This window comes from Puma concolor, chromosome A3, assembly GCF_028749965.1.
Source record: "Puma concolor isolate L17-30 chromosome A3, mPumCon1.1.hap2, whole genome shotgun sequence".
Lineage (NCBI taxonomy): Eukaryota > Metazoa > Chordata > Mammalia > Carnivora > Felidae > Puma > Puma concolor.
The window spans coordinates 116,848,694-116,859,777 of record NC_141669.1 but is presented as its reverse complement, the minus strand read 5'-3'; the positions used below and the strand labels follow the sequence as shown (position 1 = coordinate 116,859,777).

The 11,084-nt window shown below is 39.0% G+C and overlaps 1 protein-coding gene across 2 annotated transcripts in view; it reads left to right on the top strand.

Annotated features, from left to right (window-relative positions):
• The first annotated feature begins 1,326 nt into the window (after positions 1–1,326).
• Positions 1,327–11,084, top strand: part of PIGU (phosphatidylinositol glycan anchor biosynthesis class U) — an 85,196-nt gene continuing 75,438 nt past the window's right edge. The window contains exon 1 of one of the 2 annotated variants that reach the window (XM_025931763.2): positions 1,327–1,485. In XM_025931763.2, coding sequence (XP_025787548.1) covers positions 1,356–1,485 — 130 coding nt within the window. In that variant the 5' untranslated portion in view covers positions 1,327–1,355. The remainder of the gene's footprint in view (positions 1,486–11,084) is intronic. The other variant, XM_086702025.1, reaches the window with a different exon arrangement.

Sequence of the window (11,084 nt, the reverse complement as noted above, 5' to 3'; positions counted from 1 at the left end):
TGTTGGCGAGGATGCAGAGAAAGAGGATCTCTTTTGCATTGTTGGTGGGAATGCAAGCTGGTGCAGCCACTCTGGAAAACAGTATGGAGGTTCCTCAAAAGACTAAAAATAGAACTCCCCTACGACCCAGCAATTGCACTACTAGGCATTTACCCACGGGATACAGGTGTGCTGTTTCGAAAGGACACATGCACCCCCATGTTTATAGCAGCAAGATCAACAATAGCCAAAGTATGGAAAGAGCCCAAATGTCCATCGATGGATGAATGGATAAAGAAGATGTGGTATATATATACAATAGAGTATTACTCAGCAATCAAACAGAATGAAATCTTGCCATTTGCAACTACATAGATGGAACTGGAGGGTATCATGCTAGGTGAAATTAGTCAGAGAAAGACAAATATCATATGACTTCATTCATATGATAACTTTAAGAGACAAAACAGATGAACATAAGGGAAGGGAAACAAAAATAATATAAAAACAGGGATGGGCTAAATGGGTAAGGAACACTAAGGAATCTACCCCTGAAATTATTGTTGCACTATATGCTAACTAATTTGGATGTAAATTTAAAAAAAAAATTAAATTAAAAAAAAGAGCACAGATAAAAGTGTAGTAAAAAAGTAAGTAATAAGTTTTGAGTATTTATTACCTTGTTTTAATATAACTTATTTAATTGTAAGTTTATATAATTTAATTTTTGATAATGGCTGTGTTTTAAAAGCGACCAGCAAAATTTCTAAATATTCCTCAATCCTTTCTGGCTAGCTCATAAGGACCGGCTAACATGCAGCGTTATTTTCCACATGAGGTACCTGAGGCACAGAAAGATTAAGCAACTTGTTCAAGGCTGCAGAGCAAACAGAGCACTCCAAAACGTGTCCTCAGAACACAATATAGTGCCTGGCGTATAGTTGGGGTTCAATAAACAATTGCAGAATACATACATGAGTACATATTTAATATTATTTTTAAAACATAAAAGGGAAATATCCTAACATTTAAAACTTACACAAAAGAGTGAAATTAACAACTACTCAAAACTTGCTCATTATTCTAGTAAGATACGCCTTCACTTGCTTACTTAGCAGCGCCGAGCGCTTTTACGAAACACCTGCTCTCTTAAGAGACGTCGCCCAACCCTTTACTACAAGCTTGATAAGCCCCGCTCTACGTCGCCCCGCCCCGTCTCACCGCAAAGCTTCCTGGGAGTGGTAGTCCCCAGTATGGGTGCTCCGGTGGCAGCAGCAAGGCGCGCCTGGCCGCGGAACTACAGAGGGTGGCGCACAGGTCGCGAGGCTTTTCCGCCTCACGTTTCCCTCCCCGCCTGCGCGCCCACCCCAGCTATCATGGCGGCTCCCTTGGCTCTGGTGCTGGTAGTGGCCGTGACCGTGCGGGCGGCCTTGTTCCGCTCCAGTCTGGCCGAATTCATTTCCGAACGGGTGGAGGTGGTGTCCCCACTGAGTTCTTGGAAGAGAGGTGAGGCCACTGGCTGGAGTAGGTGGCCAGGCCCCGCCTGTGCTCTCCTGGCCTCAGTGAATGGGAGGCGGGGGCAGTGGCCTCAAGCACAAGATTCTGAGGGAATTGACCCGCTCTGGCGCCCTCGGGGAGGGTGGGAGGGCGGAGCCTGAGGGCGGGGCTGCCGAGGGGAGGGGGCGTAGGACTGTGGTGCCAGGTTTGGGCCCTAGGGGCCTACTCACCTGAGGCGTGGGGAGCTGAGGGGGTGTGTCCCCCTCGGGTCCTGAGCAGAGGGGCGTGGCCTGAGAAAGGATAGATATAAGAAAAGGGCGTGCTGGGTGGATTGGGATTTGCAGAGGTGATTCGGTTTGGGTGAGGTGGTGCTTCGTGGGGTATGGGATAGTGTGTGAGGGGTTCCCTGAGTGAGAGGACCTATCTTGCCTAAGCCAGTAGAGTGTGTGAGTGTGCTTAGACGCGTGTTCTCGGTCTGGGACTTGTACTACAGCATTTCCTACTGTTTCTTAAATTCTTCATCCACTATTTTATACCAGTGCCTACAGTGAGACAGAATTTGTGCTGAAGGATCCACAGGCTAGTGGGAGAGACAGATAGTTATAATCCTTTTTGGAAAATGTTCTTCCCGTGTACATCCAGTTCCTTTCTTGGAGTTTCAACCCTGAAGGAAGTGTCCTCTCTTTTTCCAGTTTCCTAAGGATGTGGGCTGCGAGCTAACTGTTGAGGGATGTAGAATTTGGAAAGGGAGATTAGAGAAAGAATTCCTGGTAGCGGAAGGTAAACAGGACCAAGATAATGTTGAAGGGTGCAAAATGTACAAAGTGAAGGAGAAATGGGGTAGGGGTTAGGTTAGGGCCAGAATTTAAGACTTATAAAAAAAACTTTCTTTACTTAAGTACAGTGTACATCAATGCACGTATAATAAGTGTTGAACTCAGTGAATTTTTATAAACTGTATACACATGTAGCCAGCACCCAGATCAAAAAACAAAACATTACAGGAGTAACAGCACCCCAGAAGTTCTCTTTGTGTCCCTGAACTTTAAATGCTAGAGTTTTGATGTTATCCCATAGACATTCTGGAATGGGGAATGGCATAATGAATGGTTGTTTTATGAATAATTCAAGCTTAGGTTTCTAAAAATACTATATATGAAAGGCTATGGTAAGCCTCTGATCCCCAAGTTATTCTGTGTGTTAGATGGTGTTGTTTCCCCCATTTTACAGATGAGGAAACCAAAATTTGGAGAAGTTAAGTAATATGCCCAGGTTTCCCAGTTGACAAATGGTGATAAAGGTAGTAGTAATTCTTATGTGTGATGGTGAGAGCTTACGCTTGATAATCCTTGCATATAATATTTGCATATAGTTATTTGTTGAACCAACTGAATTGTTTGGGTTGAAGCCACTTGGTTCCTGCTTTCTTCTGGCTACCAAAAGCCCCACAGCAGTATTAGGCCCTCCTTCCTCTGTTCTCTTAGCACTTTATACATAACTTCTATTAAGAGTATGTCTCACTTTTTATTATAATTATTTGTTTATATCTGGTTTCTCCATTGTACTATGAGTTCCTTGCAGGCCAAAACTGTTTTACTCATTACTGAATCCTTTGTGCCTTGCATAGAGTAATTAGTTGTATTGTTACTATTAAATAAATGTTGAAGAAAAGAAAACATAAGATCTGGTTACATATAGGAAGGGCAGGGTGAAGGATCCTAAGATGAGGCAATATAATATGGTGATTAAGAGCACAGGGTCTGGGATCTTTAAAAGGGTTTGAGTCTTCTTTTGCTTCTCTACATATATCTGTATGATCTCCAACATAATTTTTCTCATCTGTAAAATAGGAAGTTATAATATGTACCCCATTAAATGAGATAATCCATGTTTAAGCTCTTAGCACAATAATGAAAGCCAAAACAGCTAATTCTAGGATTTTGAATCTAAATAATCAGGAGAACAATTGTGATATTGGCTAAAATAGGTGAGTTAGAAAGGATAGCAGTAAGTGTTTGATGTATGTATAGGGTGATAGTATGATATTCAGAGGTTTAGGTCTGGAGCTTGGGGCCAGTGTCAGAGCTAGAGAGAGATTTGCTAATCACCTATCCGAATCTGATGGGGTCAGAATAATTATTTGTCCTCTTTTAAGCGGGGTTGGTACATCTGTATCACTTGTCTTCAGAGTATACTTTAAGACGGGATATTTTAAAAAGCAAGTGATTGTATTTAACCCTAAAAGGCAGGCATTTAAAAATACTGAAGTAGGAGCCCCTCTGGTTTCACATGGCATTCATTCATTCCACATGAGTTTTTTGAGTGACCAGTTGTTTGGGTGAAGGACTGTGAATCCAAATAGATTTTGGTTGACTGTAACCATAGAGTGATTTTTAATGGGAATAAATGAGAATGGGAATAAACTTGGAGGAGATGATTCTTGTCTTCAAATATCTGAAGGGTTTTAACTTGGCATGTTGTCAATTCTTTCATGTGCAGATGACAGAATCCCAACTCAAACTGCGCAAATTATAATAAAAAGTGAACTTATTGGCCTACATAACAGAACAATTCAGGCAGGGTAGATGGTGACTTCAAATCTAGCTAGATTCAGAGACTCAATGATCTCTTCATGACTAATTCTTTCTCTATCTTGGCATTGACTGCATTCAGGAGGGCTTTTCTTGGGTATTGGCAAGATTGGCCCCAATAGTCTCTGACTTTTATATCCTCACAGTGTCAGGTCCAGTGGAAGGAGAGTGACTGTTCTTCAACAAACATAACGAAAGCCTTGGAATTGAGTCACATTGAACTTATTTGGGTTATATGCCAATTCTTAAGCCAATTACTGTGGTCAGCCTAAGTCATGTATCCATATACATATTATATGTATCCTACTGGCTGGCTCAGTTGGTGGAGCGTGTGACTCTGGATCTTGGGATTGTGGGTTTGTGCTCCATGTTGGGTGTAGAGATTACTTAATAAAACCTTAAAAATAATATCTATCTATCTACATCTTTGGAGAGGGGACAACCTTCCAAACTATGGAAGAGGGGGCACCTTATAGGAAGACCAGAGTGCTATTACCAGAAGAGGGGGAAATTGATGCTGGGTAGGTGAAAATAACGGATACCCATTATAATAGGAAAGACATTTTTTCTATGTCATTCATTTCTACAGACCCATCAGTTTATTTGGTAGTTCAACTAAAATTTATATAAATATTTTACTTGACAAAAATGCAAGCATGTGGTTCTCAGACAGTAACTAACACTAATATAATGCTTTCTATATGACAGGCACTGTTCTAAGCATTTTAGATATGTCTAAGAACTAATTTAATCACCACAATGGCCCTAAGATGTAAATAGTTTTATGTGTAAATACCCCATTTTATAGATGAGAAAATAGAAGCACAGAGAGATTAAGTCACATACATAATGTTTTATGTGAATAGCTGGGAGTCTTTAGGCGTTGCTGTTCCACCAGAGTGCACTCTATACCGTCTTGCATAGAAATCTGTCAGAAATAATTTTGGAACTTTTTTTTTAAATCATATATTTTTTTAATCATATATTTTAATCAAATATATCATATATATTTTTTAATCATATATATTCCTCAGCCTTTGCTCTAATGATTAGGAATCAATATGGGCTTAGCTTCTTGAGTTTAGGGTAGAGCCCAAGCTATAAGTGCTTATTTAGAAACCCACCTCCAATGCAGCTATGAGGGTCAGGGTCAGGAAGAACACTTCTGATAGCACTACTTTAAAAAAACCAGAACTTTTATTGTTAAACAAAATGGAGAATTAATAAACCACACACAACAATGTATTGCACAGTGAATTATTGTAAGCAAAACACATTTGTAGGCATCATCCAAATCAAGAATCAGAACTTTGTCACTTACTCCAGAAGCCCTTATGTATGCCCCATTTTAGGCACAGCCCCTCAGCGCCTTCATTAAATAACCATTATCCTGACTTTTATAGTCATGACATCTTTTTTTTTTTAATTTATTTATTTTGAGAGAGACAGAGACAGTGCAAGTTGGGGAGGTACAGAGAGAGAGGGAGACAGAGAATCCAAGCAGCCTCTGTACTGTCTGCTTGGAGCCTGACGTGGGGCTTGAACTTATGAAACTGTGAGATCATAACCTGAGCTGAAACCAGGAGTCAGATGTTTGACTGAGCCACCCAGGTGCCCCCATGACATCTTTTTTTTTTTTTTTTAAGTTTGTTTGTTTGTTTGTTTGTTTGTTTAGAGAGAGAGAGAGAACAAGCCGGGGAGGGGTAGAGAGAAGGAGAGTGTGAGAATCCCAAGCAGGCTCCACACTGTCAGCACAGCCCCCAACATGTGACTTGAACTCATGAACCATGAGATCATGACCTGAGCTGAAATCAGGAGTTGGATGCTTAACCATCTGAGCCATCCAGGCATCCCTATACTTATGACATTTTTACATCCTCTTTGTTTTATTGCTCTGATGAGTGTCCCTAGTTGCTATAGCTTAGTGTTGCCCTTAAACGTTTTTATATGTGGTTTAAGTCTCCCCTAATCTTTAAGGTCCCCATCCATCCCATCCTTTTCTTATCTGTTGAAGAACCCAGACCATTTGACCTCTAGTGTTTCCCATAGTTTGGACTTTACTGATTGTATATTCATGGTTCAGTTTAACATATTTGCGTGTTCATTGTGTTTCCTGTAAATTGGCAGTGGGATCCAGAGACTGGATACCACTACTTTTTTTGTTTTTTAGCTTTTTACTTGAAATAATTTTATATTTATAAAACATTTGCAAAGATAGTACAGAGATATTATGTATACCCTTCATCCAGCTTCCCTTCATGTTTACATCCTGCATAATTAGAGTACATTGGTCAGAACTAAGACAATACTAAGACAATAATGTCCATATAATACCATTAAACAAATTGTAGTTGCTCAGAGTTTACCATTTTCCCACTATTCTTTTCCTGTTCCAGCATCTGATTTAGGATCATATATTGCATTTAGTGGTGGGCCCTCATTCTTTTTCTATTGGTGAGAGTTCCTCAGCTTTGCGTTGTCTTTTATGACTGTGACACTTTTGAAACATACTGGTCAAGTATTGTACAAACAATGTCTCCCAATTTGGGTTTGTCTAATGTTTCTCATAGTAAGATTGAGATCGTGGATTTTGGGGAAAAGTCCCACTGAAATGATGTGATCTTCTCAATGTATTGGATCGAGGTACATCATATAGAAATGGCTTATTACTGATGATGTTAACCTTAATCCCTTGGTTATGATAGTATCTGCCTGGTTTCTCCACTGTAAAGTTACTATTTTCCCTTTTTAATTTATAAACATTTGGGGGGATATATGTAGGGGCTCTGTATATATCTTGTTTCTCTCTAAAGTTTTTACTCACTACTTTTTGCACTTATGGGTTGATGATCTTGCCTGCAGCAGTCATTACTATGGTGTTCTAATGATGACTTTTCTATTGCCCTCATTCCTTCTTCATTATGAATTGGAATCTTCTGTAAGGAAGAGTTGTCCCTTCTTCCTTATTTATTTAACATCTGTATGGACTTATAGGTATTTATTTTATTCTCTGGGTTATAATCCATATTATCTTTATTTTGATGCTCAAAATCTTTGGCCATTGCGACCTCTTTCAGGTTGACTCCTTTGTCCTTGGACATACTTTCCTCACTATTTTGTTTGTTTGTTTGTTTTGTTTTGTTCTGGTGTTTTTAATACTTCATTACTTTCTGGAACCACAAGATTCTTTAGTCTTACCTTATTTTTCTCTTGGTCTAGCCCTGGAATTGACCACTTCTCCAAGGAATCCTGGTTTCTTTTATTGAAAGAAGTTATTTAGAAAGCAAGTTCTGGATGCTAGGTGTGTTCATTGCTATGGGAATGACATTGTCTCTTGGGCCTTCTGCGCTAGAAATATAGATACTACTTATTTTGAACAAGCTTAATGCATGCCCTTCTTGATATGGGAAGCTCAAAGACCATGTTTGCCTTTTTTTTTTTAATGATTATTTAAAAAAAATTTTTTTTTTCCAACGTTTTTATTTATTTGTGGGACAGAGAGAGACAGAGCATGAACGGGGGAGGGGCAGAGAGAGAGGGAGACACAGAATCGGAAACAGGCTCCAGGCTCTGAGCCATCAGCCCAGAGCCTGACGCGGGGTTCGAACCCACAGACCGCGAGATCGTGACCTGGCTGAAGTCGGACGCTTAACCGACTGCGCCACCCAGGCGCCCCTAATGATTATTTTTGAGAGAGAGAAAGCACGAGTGAGTGAGCGTGAGTGGGGGAGGGGCATAGAGAGAGAGGGAGACACAGAATGTGATACAGACTTCAGGCACTGAGCTGTCAGCACAGAGCCTGACACAAGGCTCAAACTCATGAACCCCGAGATCATGACCTGAGCTGAAGTCAGAAGCTTAACTGACAGGCGCCCCAGACAATGTTTGTCTTATGCTACATATATGTTTTTATTATCACCCATAAGAAAAATATGTAAAGGTAACTAAATAAAAGAATTTTTACTTGATGGGATTTATCAGTTAAGAGTTGAGACACTTGGGGTATCTGGGTGGCTTATTTGGTTAAGCGTCCTACTTCAGCTCAGGTCATGATCTCGCAGTTTGTGAGTTCAAGCCCAACTTTGGGGTCTGTGCTGACAGCTCAGAGCCTGGAGTCTGCTTCAGATTCTGTTTCTCCCTCTCTCTCTGCTCTTCCCCCGCTCATGCTCTGTCTCTCTCTCCTTCAAAAATAAATACACATTAAAAAAAAAAAAAGAGTTGAGACACTTTATTGGGGTGCCTGGCTGGCTCAGTTGGTAGAGTATGTCTCTTGATCTTGGGGTTGTAAGTTCAAGTCTCATGTTGGGTATAGACATTACTTAAAAATAAAATCTTAAAAAAAAAAAAGAGTTGAGACCCTATAAAAAAAACCCTCATATTTTAGAATAGTCAGCAATAATTAATTAGTTTTTATGGTCAACTATTCTGAAGCATTAGTTGTTGGATAATAATCCCATGAAGCTGAAATTTTATTCAATTTATCTGGTGTACTTTTTACAGGTGTTATTTTGGGGGGTACTCTAGGAAAAAGAATGGCTTAAAGCTATGAGTTCTTTGTATTGTTGTTGTTTTGAGTATTTTGTTTTTCCCCCCAAACAGACATTTTATGAAACCTATGTTAAAATGTTCCCAGCAAAATATTATTGGAACATAGTTACATATGTTAGAATTTGGGGCCCTGGTTTTTCTTTTATACATGGAGTAAATTCACCATCGCATTCTAGAGGATTTTGTTACTCTGTAATTCAGATGTTCCCAAATGTACTGCAGACCATGCCAAAGTTTTCAGTCATGTGCACCAAAGTAAGGACATTATAAGTTTATCATAAATATCAATGTATTCAAGTAAAAATATTTTGAGTTGATGCTCTTCCTACACTTTTTAATGTTATAGATGGTGGGAGTAAATGATTGTTTGTTTTTTAATGTTTCCATGAGGTTAACTCTTTCCTTAGATCAATTATTTATTAAGTAATATGAGTTCATATTTAATCATCATGATAGCAGTGCCACATTCTAAGCACTTGCCAGAAAACACATTAACAAATTTTGAGGTGTACAATATCCTAGCAAAAGCATATCTGAGAGAAATTACATTTTAGACAATTGCCTAAAAAGTATGCAATCTCCTTCTGGATTAAACCAGTGGAGAGTGATGTCTATGGACAGCATCTTACTGGTCCTCTGTTGAATTGCTTTTACTGCTCTGTGGTAGGATGCCATTGACTTAGGTGGGGAGTTGCCCTGTGAAGTGGCCTGATGAATCATCTCCTGGGGTCTCCAGTAAAGCTGTTAGTGAAGGGTTGAATAGTTGTGTTACACAGCAACCTCTTTATGTGGCTCCATGGGGCAAATTTCTTCCTGGTCCTAGTATAAGGACCAGTTATAGCTGTCTTGAGCAATAGCTTTTTTTTATTTTAACAGCCAGTATGAACTCTGTAACTGATTAAGTTTCCTTCTAGGGTGGGTCCATTTAAGGCCCACTCATTATAAATATATATTTTTGGAATAGGCTTTGTAACTTTGATTTTGTTTTATTTATCTTTGAATAGGTAATTCTATCACAGGATTCAAAAACCAGTGGTGCAAAAGGCTATATGATTAAAAGGCACCTTTCCATACCACTTTCCTATAACCACCCACTTGTGTTCCCTGGAGGGACCAGATTCTTACGTATATCAGTTTCTTACATGTACTTCTGAGATTTTAGGCATATATAAGCTCATACCTTTTATAGTTTTTTGTGTGTCCGTTTATGTTTTTTCTTATCCTTCACTCATTTTTTTAAAATTAAATTTCCTGTTTCTTTCTAATAATTATGAAATAGTGCTCATTGCTAAAGATTCAGAAAATGAAGAAAAGGTAGAAGAAACTAAACATCTTCTGTAATCTTATCAGCAGAGATGGTTGCTGTATTTTAAATTTTTATTTATTTTGTTTAATGCCTAAGGTTTATGTTTAATTTGAGGCATTTCTCATTGAATACATATTCATTTTCTCTCAAATAATTAAATGGATCAAGGCTTATAAATATTTAAAATATTTATTTAAAATAAATATTTAAAATAAGTATTTAAAATAAAATTTGATCATACTGACATACTGTGTTATGACCTGCTTTTCATTTTTTTTTGTTTTGTTTTTAGCAATTTTATTTATAAAGTACTTTGTTTTTTTTTTTTTTGAAGGTTAAATATTCTTTTTTTTTTTTTTTATATATGAAATTTATTGTCAAATTGGTTTCCATACAACACCCAGTGCTCATCCCAAAAGGTGCCCTCCTCAATACCCATCACCCACCCTCTCCTCCCTCCCACCCCCCATCAACCCTTAGTTTGTTCTCAGTTCTCAACAGTCTCTTATGCTTTGGCTGTCTCCCACTCTAACCTCTTTTTTTTTTTTTTTTCTTCCCCTCCCCCATGGGTTCCTGTTAAGTTTCTCAGGATCCACATAAGAGTGAAACCATATGGTATCTGTCTTTCTCTGTATGGCTTATTTCACTTAGCATCACACTCTCCAGTTCCATCCACGTTGCTACAAAAGGCCATATTTCATTTTTTCTCATTGCCACGTAGTATTCCATTGTGTATATAAACCACAATTTCTTTATCCATTCATCAGTTGATGGACATTTAGGCTCTTTCCATAATTTGGCTATTGTTGAGAGTGCTGCTATGAACATTGGGGTACAAGTGCCCCTATGCATCAGTACTCCTGTGTCCTTTGGATAAATTCCTAGCAGTGCTATTGCTGGGTCATAGGGTAGGTCTATTTTTAATTTTCTGAGGAACCTCCACACTGCTTTCCAGAGCGGCTGCACCAATTTGCATTCCCACCAACAGTGCAAGAGGGTTCCCGTTTCTCCACATCCTCTCCAGCATCTATAGTCTCCTGATTTGTTCATTTTGGCCACTTTGACTGGCGTGAGGTGATACCTGAGTGTGGTTTTGATTTGTATTTCCCTGATAAGGAGCGACACTGAACATCTTTTCATGTGCCTGTTGGCCATCCGGATGT